This window comes from Erpetoichthys calabaricus, chromosome 1 (genome assembly GCF_900747795.2).
Source record: "Erpetoichthys calabaricus chromosome 1, fErpCal1.3, whole genome shotgun sequence".
Taxonomy (NCBI): domain Eukaryota; kingdom Metazoa; phylum Chordata; class Cladistia; order Polypteriformes; family Polypteridae; genus Erpetoichthys; species Erpetoichthys calabaricus.
In genome coordinates, this window is record NC_041394.2 from 319,831,367 (window position 1) to 319,845,018 (window position 13,652).

Genomic DNA, 13,652 nt, shown 5'->3' on the forward strand with positions numbered 1-13,652 from the left:
TCTGCTCGACGGGATCAGAAATAAAAGGAAAACAATGTGAAGGCAATGTCACAGGTGATCCTGTGGTATAGCTGGTCTACAGCTCCCCTTCAAAATGCCATTTTTAAATAAATAATCATTGCACTCACAGCGTAGCGAGGGGCGTGGAAGTGTGGCTGAAATGGTTTCTGGGTGGAGTCGTGCTGCGGGCATTTCTCCCCTGTGCAGTGTGCGAGCGAGTGAGGAGATAGAGAGAAAGCTGGTACATTAGAGTGGGCCTGCATCGGTGAAGCAGGTGAGACGCTAATGAAAAAGAGGCACAGGGCTTATTGGTATTTAAAGACTGCTTCCTTCATTGTGTTTTAACCTCAGTTTTAAAGGATTGCGCGTCTCTCTCTCTCTCGCGCTGCCTGTGTCTGTGCTTTTGTCTCTCTCTGGCGCTGCCTCTGTGTGAACCAAGGTTCCACGGAGGTTGACTAATGAAAAGTCAACGTGGCTCAGAGCTGCAAGTGGACTGTGGCACAGACAAACAGAAATGACGGCATGTTTTCCGAGGCGTCGTGCCCGAGTTGGTGGGAGTGGCTCTGCGAGTTTTCATTGTATCCAATGGTCTAAGAGTTGGTGGGCGTGGCTCCTTCCTGTGTGCGCCATTGGCGTCTTACTTGTCGGCGGTTTAGTGAATCCACGCCCCTTCCGGCGTGCTTTCCATGGGCGGCTACTTGTCGGTGGCTTAGTGAATTTTATATATATATATATAGATATATATACACATAAACACACACACACTGTGTGTATGTGCACATATTTATTTAAAGAGCCTCTATAAAAAGCCAAATCAAGTACCACGTACCTAAATATTACAACACTTGAGTCTAAACTGGAATTGTTTGCTATAAGGCAAATGAAAGTATTGCAAATACAGTAAACATTGTGTGGTCCAGAACTCACTGAGAATTTGGTTATTTGTCTGCACAGATTAATCATAAATATTATGGTCACCACATCTTAAAAAATCTTTCATGTACTTCCCATTTATCTGCTGGATTTTACTACAAAAAAGCCTTACTGGTACAACAATCATATCAAGACTGTAGTAGTGTACAAATAATATTACACCATTAGACTCTTTAGAACAATGCTGAGAATAGGAACTTACAAAAAAAATAGAAAGGGAGTGGAAGTGAACAGGAAGCAAAACAAACTTCCTTCAGAATATGGCACATCCCCCTGTATACTTTCTAGCCATGTTATTCAGTTCTGATTGCCATTAAACTTTTTGCTCTCTTCATACATAACAGGTTAGTACAACAAATCACACAAACTGTAATGGCACTGTTTATTATTCTGCATCCTGTGAGATGCTCTATAATTGTTATTTGCTGAAGCTACACAGCTCCTACTTCACTCTAGTTTCTTGAATTGCATTTTAATTTAAGTCATTGTCTTGTTCTGGTTTTATTGTGATGTTCTTGGTTTCTGTGCACTTACAGAATAACATAACACAGCACTGATGCTTTAATGCTTGCATGGTTTCCCCACACATTTGTCTTCATGCACTAATAATCTGTAACTCACCTTGAATAAAAGCATGTTATATTGTTAATGAATTATATGTAAAAGTAAATGATGAAAACCTGGGAGAGTTCTAACACACCCATCCTCATGTGCAGCTGCGTGACTCTTTGATGAAGGGTTTTGCCAGCTCAGCACTGTAAGATTAGGCATACAATGAAAAATAAATATGGTCACATAGCCTCCTTTACAGTTGTTAAAATAATTGTTGGTTTTCTTTTACTTTTACAATTTTACATCAAATGAACCCAGCACAACCAAAAACGCATATAAATAATTTTAAAAATTCCCTCCCAAACCCCCCATCTCAAATATTAAACACTGAAATAGTAATTGGTACACTGCTGTATTTTCTTTTTTGTTAAGCAACTTTGGTATCTGGCACTTGCAAATTAGATACACTACATTTCCAAAGAAAATAGACCCTCTTTTTGCAATTACCAGACAATAACATATTTACAAAAGAAGCTCTCCTCACCTGTGAGCAAGTTACTGGATAAATGCTGGGAATTTTCTGTAACAGTAATGTCCTACGTTATGGGGACCACCAAATTTTCAAGCAAAAGGCATGCAGTGAAATTGTTGAGTAAAATGCATATAAATCAGCAGAGCTGGACATCACTAAATGCTAAAGGCTACAGGTCATACAAGTTTATTATTAGCTCCTTTTTTTTGGTCTTGTAAAATAAAATGAGCAGCTGTAACTAACACGTCACGCACAAGAGGGGTAAACTAAATCATTTATATACAGACAAACATTCTTTACACTTGTTGGTTTTCTAGACGTGCTTCGAGCTCTCGTCTTCAATTTGTTTCAGCTTCCAGGTGGGAGAGTGTAATAAGATATGAACTGTCCTGCTGTTTTCAGGAAGCCTTAAATTAGCTCACATTATTCAAAGTGGGTACAAAAGAAAAAAAAAAAAATCAGTGCAATGAAGTGAGGAAAAAAAAATTAAATTAGCATTAAGATCAATTCAAAGTCTTAACAATTCCATAAACTTCACCTTCTTGTACAGACAGTCATCTCTTTTAATGAATTAGCGTCACCCCAAGTCTGTGGCACTTACTGTATGTGCTAGTTGAATCACTCTGGTTGAAAATGAGGTGGCTTTTTTCAATTAAAATATAAAATGCAGCTCTCTCTCAATAGTACCTCATCTATTAATAACTTATAAATCTATAAAAAGTTAAAAAAAAAATAAATACATCAGTTACAAAGGAGTGCCTATGCTAAGTAGAACACTGCTTATGTATTCAGTCATAGCTTCTGTGAATAAGACTCCCCCATTTACCTAAATGAATGTCACATGGTTGAAGGAGGTTTATACTAATTCTCAAAAGAGGACATGAAATGAGAAATCAGACTCTTCTCTTCTCCACTGACCATTCCCTGAAGAATTAAACTATTATTTCAATCTTTATAAACCATTCCCTCCACAAGTCCAATGGTAAACTTTTATGGAAATGTTAAGTGTCAAGCTTAAATTTGCTTCCCCAAAGAAAAACCATCACTAATCAAAGGGGGGAAAACCAAAGTGGTGCAACAGAACAAAAAACAAACGGAAATAAAATGTTGCAATAACATATTGCAAATGACTCCCTTTCTCCAAGAACAAACAAATCCCTTTTGTTATCTTCTTAGTCCTAGAGATGTGTTTTGGCAGTTTTTAAACTGTCCGAGTGTTCAATACGTCAGGTGAAAAGGAGGCACTGTTTCTTGTCCCTCTGTATCCCCACAACCGCATGCTTATCTGAGCTGACATCAGTCTCCGCAGATGTGAATTTCTCAGGCACCACTCCAGAAATAAAAGCCAATGATTGATATGACTGGAAGGAAGCCCCAGCACAGCTACACCAGCTGATATCCTGATCCTGAGGTCTGATCGTATTCTATTGTGAACTGCTTTGTCCAGTCTACAATCACAGGTCGCATGAGACCACAGCATCTGTACTCAAAGAAGTCTATAATATTGCGCACACATCCATGGCTTGATACGGAAGAGAAAAGAGGGTGGGGAGAAGACACAAAAAAATAATATGGTTAGAAACTTTTTTTGGCATAAATGCAAGCCTGAGCAAATTAATTGTATCTCACTGTTTAATGTAATTCCTTTAACTTTTCTTGTTATAAAAGAGAAAAAGTTTCATTGTAATTGCACCTGGAAAACTACACACCAGGGGGCAGCAACCTATGGCATGCATGCTAAGTGTGGCATGTGGAACGATTTTCAATGGCACTCTGATTGAATTGAATTACAGTAAATAATTATATTTGCGACTCACATGTAAATGCAAACCATGTTTCAGTGCAGGCTGTGGTGCATTAAGACAGACCTCTTGGTATTATTAAGTAATATACTGCCCCTGCGGTGGGTTGGCACCCTGCCCGGGATTGGTTTCTGCCTTGTGCCCTGTGTTGGCTGGGATTGGCTCCAGCAGACCCCCGTGACCCTGTGTTCGGATTCAGCGGGTTGGATAATGGATGGATGGATGGAATATACTGCCCTAAAATGACTCAAAGACAAAAACTTGATGTTCGTTCTTTTCAAGACTCTTGGACGAATGAATATGGATTTGTAGAACAAAAGGATCGTGCTATGTGTGCAGTATGCTGTTAAAGTGTCGTGTGTCGTACGTCAAGTGTACAAAGACATTATCAAACTAAACATTAGTCCACGTTTAAAAAAGGGCTGTTTCTGGCTTTAAAAACAAACTACAGTCGACCCTTGATATACGACCGGCTTGACATGCGAACAACTTGATTTACGACCAAAATTTTTATTTTGATTTACGACCAACATCTTGCGTTACGACCTGAATGTGGTCACGTGTATCCGCTTGCGCGATTGTAAACAAACAGAAACATTCCTATTAATGCGGCACTCATTCAATAAAATGTCAGGTTTGTAAACTCTCTTGGGACCTCCCCCAACTAGAAGACATGCCAAAGTCCAAACTCCGTATGGAAGACTGTATCTGTTGCTGGGGCAACAGCCGGCTTAAAGCTGTGCTGAGTCTCTCAGCCAAAGCAAACAGAAAAGATATTGATGGGTGATATGCATGTGATATCCCTGCCCGGCAGTGGACAAGCAAGCTTCCACAGTCGCGGCAATCGCACTTCAGGACGCACTTCAGCATGTCGTTCCCATTGAGTGGGGGCGGTCTCAGAAGAGTTCAGAAACAGTTCCTTGTATCATCGCAAGGAAATGCTGAGAAAAATTCTCGTCAGAATAACTTGTAGGCAGGAGGAGATTAAAATTAACGCAAAAGAAGCTATTGAAATGATTGCAAATGCCTGAGCGCAAGTTAAAGAAAGCCTTTAAAAAGCCTTCAGTTTCATTATCATCCTCCTCCCTTCCTGCAGCCCAAAGATGTCAAATTAAATGGTGAGTACAGTATGAAGTTGTTGTTTCTGGTAGGCTAGGCACTTTTTATTACTTTTTGGTTAGTACATTAGAAAAATTATTGGTGTTTTGGTAAATTACGCACATTATACAACCCTTTTTTTATTATGAAAAGGTTAAGTAAGTGTTGCAGTGGGAGGTTCGGAACGCATTATGGGTATTTCCATTATTTCTTATGGGAAAAATAGTTTTGACTTACAACAAACTTGAGTTACAACCAGCCCTCGCGAATGAATTGAGTTCATAAGTCAAGGGTCCACTGTACTTATTTTAGTCAAATAATTGGAACCAAAAATAAAGCCACCAAATGTAGTTATACAACTGCTTCACATTAATTGATTAATAACTCTGATTAATAATAAAGAATGACTAATCATATTAGAATTCTTGATAATTTTCTCTTATTCAAGCTATGTATTTTATATTGAAAAAACTTGAAATAAACGTGTAGAAAATTAAAATTTGACAAAGCATTCTTTTGACATATGATCTATGTATTTTAAAATATTGAATGATCAATAATATAAGCTCTGGTTATAATGGGCTTCAAAAGTATGCCCATTATAACCGGACCAATTTTGACACTATATATAACAAAATTGGTAGAATTATATCGGCACGCGGAATAACATTGTAACATTGGGTCGGCACGACACCGCTGAAAGGTTGCTGACCCCTGCTATATACACTAATGTCATCCTTAAGATAGAAAAAAAAAATCAAGTTAAAACTGTTAAATGCTAAAGGGGGTGCACAAAAAATACATTTCAGAACTTATATTTTTATACACATTAATTTGATTAAACTTAATGCTCTTATTATTACAAGTTGATAGCAATTATTTTTCTCCCATTCACAAAATTAAAAGTCTAACAATTTCAGGATGCTCTGCAACAAATAACAAATTATAATTTATTACAGGACTTGTCTGATATACTTTTGACCTGGTGACAACTGCAATAACTTAACGTTTGACAGGATTAGCATTATTTTTGTTTTATTTACAGAGCAAGTTATTTAAACCAGAATCACACCTTCTCTAATTTATAGCCTGTACCTTGTACTCTGTTCAGGTATTCAGGTATAACCCTGAGAAAAGCACTATATAAGAAATAATATGTTGTTCTTGACATTTTACATAACTGTTTGATTAATTAAAAAGGGTAACCCTCTCCAGAACAGAGATTATGTAGTAAAGCGAAGTTCACTTGCTGAAAGTGGTTTGTTCTGTGCGTTTGATGGCTTCTAATGCAGTTTTATTATTTATTTTGCACAACACAAAAAAATTAAAGAAACCATGGATAGAACAGGAAGTTTGTCTTGACCTCTGCTTGCCTGAATATTAAAATGCAATATCAAAAAAACAGGGATAAAGGGATCCAAATCAGAAATCTTGTGAGCATCTACTTAATGATGGTATTCATTACTGCTTAGTAACATCATTACAATATTCACTTACTTGAAGGGACTTTCAATTGATGTTGTTGTAACTTTAAAGTGCTTATATCTTCTTGCATTCATTCTTTCATTAGTAGTTACACCTAAGCAGGCAATCTGCAAATATAATAAAGAATAAAAAATAGGAACAAACAGATCACTGGCCTTTAAAGTCTGATCTCTGGCACTTCCATTTAAAAGTAACTAGGTTTACCATTTAGTAACAATCGCTGAGCAAATGTTTTTCATGTAAGCAAAACTAAAATGTCTATACAGGGGAAAAAAATCTAATCACAGTATATTGTAGTTAAGCTTCAAATGCATGTCAACATTAAAGATTATATTATGGAAAAATGTTTTCTGCTAAAAATAAAATAAATATATAAAATCACCCCACCCCCCTTAGAAGATGTAAACTTTCCTTACCTGGTACATCTGACACATGATTAGTACTGCAACCCACATAAAATGAAAAATGCTATTTAAAAACATCCAGAACATCCATGGAGAGCAGGTGGCTATTTGTGTAATATATGTCCATAAGCCATCCTTTGAGTAGCTGGTTACACAGTGAATTCTCCAGTCTGTTATACACACAATGGAAAAAAGAAAGCCACACATTTAAACAAACAGTGAATAACTCTATTCAGTGCATAACAACTGAACAAAAAAATAAACGCAACATTTTATGATAAGATTGTGCAGTGTGTGGGGCAGTAGTGTCATAGGAACAAGCAAAGCTGTCTTTCCGTAATGCCTTGCCATAAATAGCCTGAAGTGACATAAGAAATACAGGAGGCAAAAAGTATCTAAACAGAGTGCTGGCACCAACAGGTGACTTAAGGACACACTTGTTTACCTGATGAAATTGATTAAGACGGAGATGACCACACTACCTACGGCATGGAGAAATGACAAGCTGGAGATATCGAAGGGAGTGACATCATGGCACCAAGGTGAGGGAAAGACAGTGGACTGACCAAAGGGACTGTTGATTTTTAATCTCTGGTTTTAAAACAATAATAATTAATGTAAGCAATTATTATATAGCAAATCTGACTGTATTTAGAGACGGTGACAGAGGTCCCTGGTTTGCACAGTCAACTCTACAAAGAAAAAGTATGAGAAAGAAAAAGAGAGATAAAAGGGTGACAATTGTACTAGAAAAAGTTTACATAAACCAGATCATCTACTCAAGACTTCTGTAGCAAGAGAGGAATCAAAGGGCTGTGCTGCTTGGTGTTGATGGGCTTCTCTATCCTTCTTGGCTGTTACATAATTTTGGAAAGCATCCTTAAACATCTGAATATTTCACAACTTACTGTTAAGCTAATGCAGGAGTTATTGGCTATTCTACATGCTGATGAGCTGTCTGTATTCTAACAATATAAGTAGTAAAAAAATTACCAGACATCGATTCGATCTGAACATGGTAATCATGTGCAATAATGAGTAGCAAGAGTAGTGCTTGTTTAAATATGTATGTGTGATTATATATGGGTGAGTGCTGACAGTTTAGAGCACAAAAAGTGTGCATAAAGAGGGGCATCTCGTATAGAGAAGCCAGTAGGGCAGCATCCTACTGGGAGACAGGCAGGAGGTGAGCATTGCTTTTGTTAAGTCATATCCAAGCAGAATCAAAAAGAACACGTAAAAGCAAGCTAACATGGGTGCAATTAGCATTTGACTAGTCTGAACTATGAGGTGACGTGTAAAAAAGGAGTTGTGATTTCAAGATAAGTGTTCCTTACACTTCACAAAAATTAGAATGTTTGGTAAACTGAACTACAATAAAGGAATAGATCACTATTTTTTCCCATACATAAAACTATCAAGACTAAAAAGAACATGTAGTGCACTTACAGCAAATGCACCCATAAATCATCCAACAAAGCATACAGAGTAAGAAGAATAAATATCCAATGAAGTATCTGTGATTTCCAGCCCCTGTAAAACACAACAAAGAAATCACTCCTTTTTATTCAGTCCAAAAGCATTTCAAATGTTAAAGACACATTTAAATGGAAAATGCATTTCTCTCTTTATTCACAACTGTATTAATGATACTTTGTATAAACATATTTATGTTGTTTCTCTGAAACACATTAAACTTTAAAACAATATGTAATCAGTAAATAATTTATATCAAAATGAACACAAAAAATAAAAAATACTGAAGTAAAAAATATTTAAAGTACTTAATAAAACAAACTTTTAAAGTGAAATTAAATCACCAAACAAATAAATAAGGATTTTTTAATTTTTATCTGTATGTGCATGTACCTATATAATAATAGACATTGTAACTATGCATATATACATACAGTGGTGTGAAAAACTATTTGCCCCCTTCCTGATTTCTTATTCTTTTGCATGTTTGTCACACAAAATGTTTCTGATCATCAAACACATTTAACCATTAGTCAAATATAACACAAGTAAACACAAAATGCAGTTTTTAAATGATGGTTTTTATTATTTAGGGAGAAAAAAAATCCAAACCTACATGGCCCTGTGTGAAAAAGTAATTGCCCCCTTGTTAAAAAATAACCTAACTGTGGTGTATCACACCTGAGTTCAATTTCCGTAACCACCCCCAGGCCTGATTACTGCCACACCTGTTTCAATCAAGAAATCACTTAAATAGGAGCTGCCTGACACAGAGAAGTAGACCAAAAGCACCTCAAAAGCTAGACATCATGCCAAGATCCAAAGAAATTCAGGAACAAATGAGAACAGAAGTAATTGAGATCTATCAGTCTGGTAAAGGTTATAAAGCCATTTCTAAAGCTTTGGGACTCCAGCGAACCACAGTGAGAGCCATTACCCACAAATGGCAAAAACATGGAACAGTGGTGAACCTTCCCAGGAGTGGCCGGCCGACCAAAATTACCCCAAGAGCGCAGAGACGACTCATCCGAGAGGTCACAAAAGACCCCAGGACAACGTCTAAAGAACTGCAGGCCTCACTTGCCTCAATTAAGGTCAGTGTTCACGACTCCACCATAAGAAAGAGACTGGGCAAAAATGGCCTGTATGGCAGATTTCCAAGACGCAAACCACTGTTAAGCAAAAAGAACATTAGGGCTCGTCTAAATTTTGCTAAGAAACATCTCAATGATTGCCAAGACTTTTGGGAAAATACCTTGTGGACTGATGAGACAAAAGTTGAACTTTTTGGAAGGCAAATGTCCCGTTACATCTGGCGTAAAAGGAACACAGCATTTCAGAAAAAGAACATCATACCAACAGTAAAATATGGTGGTGGTAGTGTGATGGTCTGGGGTTGTTTTGCTGCTTCAGGACCTGGAAGGCTTGCTGTGATAGATGGAACCATGAATTCTACTGTCTACCAAAAAATCCTGAAGGAGAATGTCCGGCCATCTGTTCGTCAACTCAAGCTGAAGCGATCTTGGGTGCTGCAACAGGACAATGACCCAAAACACACCAGCAAATCCACCTCTGAATGGCTGAAGAAAAACAAAATGAAGACTTTGGAGTGGCCTAGTCAAAGTCCTGACCTGAATCCAATTGAGATGCTATGGCATGACCTTAAAAAGGCGGTTCATGCTAGAAAACCCTCAAATAAAGCTGAATTACAACAATTTTGCAAAGATGAGTGGGCCAAAATTCCTCCAGAGCGCTGTAATAGACTCATTGCAAGTTAGCGCAAACGCTTGATTGCAGTTATTGCTGCTAAGGGTGGCCCAACCAGTTATTAGGTTCAGGGGGAAATTACTTTTTCACACAGGGCCATGTAGGTTTGGATTTTTTTTTCTCCCTAAATAATAAAAACCACAATTTACAAACTGCATTTTGTGTTTACTTGTGTTATATTTGACTAATGGTTAAATGTGTTTGATGATAAAAAACATTTTGTGTGACAAACATGCAAAAGAATAAGAAATCAGGAAGGGGGCAAATAGTTTTTCACACCTCTGTACATATACACTGATGAGCCAGAACATTATGACCAGCTGCCTAATATGCTGTTACTGTACCGCATGGTGCCAAAATGCCTCTGACCCGAGGCATGACATCTACAAGACCTTTGAGGATCAGAATCTTTCGAATGTGAGACTATGAACACCTCCCACAGATGCTCGACTGCAATGAGATCTAGTGAATTTGAATAAAACAAACATTTTGAACTATTCATCATGTTCCTCAAACAAGTCATTCACTATGGGTGAGCATATTCCACTGACGAATACTATTGGTAGGTAGGTGATGTGTGTCAAATTAACATCCAAATGAATGCCCAGATGCAAGGTTGCCAAGCAGGACACTTACAGCAACACCCAAAATTACCATTATGTACTCAAATTATTGTGATAACTTGCAACTCAAGTAAAATTACACAATTTCAGTTTGCAGCTAAAAGCTGTAAAACAAACTACTATTAGAACATGTGACACTAAAAGCAGTAATGAAGCATTACTGAAAAGCAAACATATACTGTAATAAATAGATATCTTGATGTAGAATTATTTCAATTAGTGAAGGAATTGTTTGAGACACTACTACTATCACTTTTTTATTTTATAAAATATTGTGATAAGGAGGAAGCAAATCACAGGAATTCTAGTAAGATAAAGCATGCAAGCAATGGCCTACAACAAAAAGTCTTTACATTTTGTCAGCAAAAATGAATGTCTTGTAGCTACAATTTGTAACAGAAGAGGGTACTGGCTGATTAAGACATTGGAAGAGTTCAAAGAAAAGCATTAACATAACATGAAAATACAGTTAGGTCCATAAATATTTGGACAGAGACAACTTTTTTCTAATTTTGGTTCTGTACATTACCACAATGAATTTTAAATGAAATAACTCAGATGCAGTTGAAGTGCAGACTTTCAGCTTTAATTCAGTGGGGTGAACAAAACGATTGCATAAAAATGTGAGGCAACTTAAGCATTTTTTTAACACAATCCCTTCATTTCAGGGGCTCAAAAGTAATTGGACAATTGACTCAAAGGCTATTTCATGGGTAGGTGTGGACAAGTCCGTCATTATGTCATTATCAATTAAGCAGATAAAAGGCCTGGAGTTGATTTGAGGTGTGGTGCTTGCATGTGGAAGATTTTGCTGTGAGCAGACAACATGTGGTCAAAGGAGCTCTCCATGCAGGTGAAAGAAGCCATCCTTAAGCTGTGAAAACAGAAAAAACCCATCCGAGAAATTGCTACAATATTACGAGTGGCAAAATCTATGGTTTGGTACATCCTGAGAAAGAAAGCAAGCACTGGTGAACTCAGCAACGCAAAAAGACCTGGACGTCCACGGAAGACAACAGTGGTGGATGATCGCAGAATCATTTCCATGGGGAAGAGAAACCCCTTCACAACAGCCAACCAAGTGAACAACACTCTCCAGGGGGTAGGCGTATCGATATGCAAGTCTACCATAAAGAGAAGACTGCATGAAAGTAAATACAGAGGGTGCACTGCAAGGTGCAAGCCACTCATAAGCCACAAGAATAGAAAGGCTAGATTGGACTTTGCTAAAGAACATCTAAAAAAGCCAGCACAGTTCTGGAAAAACATTCTTTGGACAGATGAAACCAAGATCAACCTCTACCAGAATGATGGCAAGAAAAAAGTATGGAGAAGGCGTGGAACAGCTCATTATCCAAAGCATACCACATCAACTGTAAAACACGGTGGAGGCAGTGTGATGGCTTGGGCGTGCATGGCTGCCAGTGGCACTGGGACACTAGTGTTTATTGATGATGTGACACAGGACAGAAACAGCCGAATGAATTCTGAGGTGTTCAGAGACATACTGTCTGCTCAAATCCAGCTAAATGCTGTCAAATTGATTTGTCCGGCGTTTCATGATACAGATGGACAATGACCCAAAACATACAGCCAAAGCAACTCAGGAGTTTATTAAAGCAAAGAAGTGGAAAATTCTTGAATGGCCAAGTCAGTCACCTGATCTTAACCCAATTGAGCATGCATTTCACTTGTCGAAGACTAAACTTTGGACAGAAAGGCCCACAAACAAACAGCAACTGAAAGCCGCTGCAGTAAAGGCCTGGCAGAGCATTAAAAAGGAGGAAACCCAGCATCTGGTGATGTCCATGAGTTCAAGACTTCAGGCTGTCATTGCCAGCAAAGGTTTTTCAACCAAGTATTAGAAATGAACGTTTTATTTACAGTTATTTAATTTGTCCAATTACTTTTGAGCCCCTGAAATGAAGGGATTGTGTTAAAAAAATGCTTTAGTTGCCTTACATGTTTATGCAATCATTTTGTTCACCCCACTGAATTAAAACTGAAAGTCTGCACTTCAACTGCATCTGAGTTGTTTCATTTAAAATTCATTGTGGTAATGTACAGAACCAAAATAAGAAAAAAGTTGTCTCTGTTAAAATATTTATGGACCTAAGTGTATATATGTTTTGGGATTAGCTCTTCTCACATGAATATATTTTTTCTTCCGGTGACGCTGCCAGTTGGTAAACTCTTTTCTGATTATGTAAAACAATGGCTGAATCATGAAACATGAACTTCGGTAGTGCCCATCTGTGTACAAACTCTCTACAATTTCCACAATTTTCTGGCTAAAAACATAACATATAAAATGGATCAAAGCCATCAAAAGAAATTAAGAACCAAATGTTAATTTATGTAACAGCACATATACTTGAAGCTAGCACTGACAATTTAAGGAGTATATAAAGATTATGTGTTTCTTTAAGAGTGATGCTGTACCAAATCTTTAAAAGGAACAAGTCTGGTACCCTACTGAAATGGGTATCAAAAGGACAAATGGTTGACTCAGAGTAAATATGCAAGAGTGAGTTCTGTTGAAAAAGAACAAAAGCAGGTCCCTTCTGAATGGCATATGACTGTGCAATGACACATGGTTAGTATATACAATTTAACATAACTGTGATCAGTTGATTTTGTCGAACAATATGAGCTAGGAGTTTAAAATCACATTTAACACTGTATGAATGCACATTTTTGGCATGACTAACTCATACAACAAACATGAAAGACAAAAAAAAAACGTATAAAACAATACAATGATGTGGTCCAAATAGATTTGGCGCCCGGGTCATCTCCGAAAACATTGCTAAGGTAATTTGTCTCTCTTGACTGTCTATTTCTACTCCTAACCCATTCTGTAATGCTAATGCTTTGCTAGGACATGATAATTCTTTAACAAAGTCTTCCGCAAAAGTGAACTGCATTACTACTCTAATAACTAATCTCAATGCATGTAAGAAATCTAGGCAGTGCGGCA

General features: G+C 37.4%; 1 protein-coding gene across 1 annotated transcript in view; it reads right to left on the reverse strand.

The window, feature by feature from the left end:
* Positions 1–1,291: 1,291 nt before the first annotated feature.
* The window catches only part of zdhhc17 (zinc finger DHHC-type palmitoyltransferase 17), a 114,419-nt gene continuing 102,058 nt past the window's right edge, over positions 1,292–13,652 (reverse strand). Inside the window, exons 14-17 of the mRNA XM_051919589.1 lie at positions 8,256–8,339; positions 6,819–6,976; positions 6,415–6,509; positions 1,292–3,539 (exon numbers count right to left, since the gene is read on the reverse strand). Coding sequence (XP_051775549.1) covers positions 3,401–3,539; positions 6,415–6,509; positions 6,819–6,976; positions 8,256–8,339 — 476 coding nt within the window. The 3' untranslated portion in view covers positions 1,292–3,400. The remainder of the gene's footprint in view (positions 3,540–6,414; positions 6,510–6,818; positions 6,977–8,255; positions 8,340–13,652) is intronic.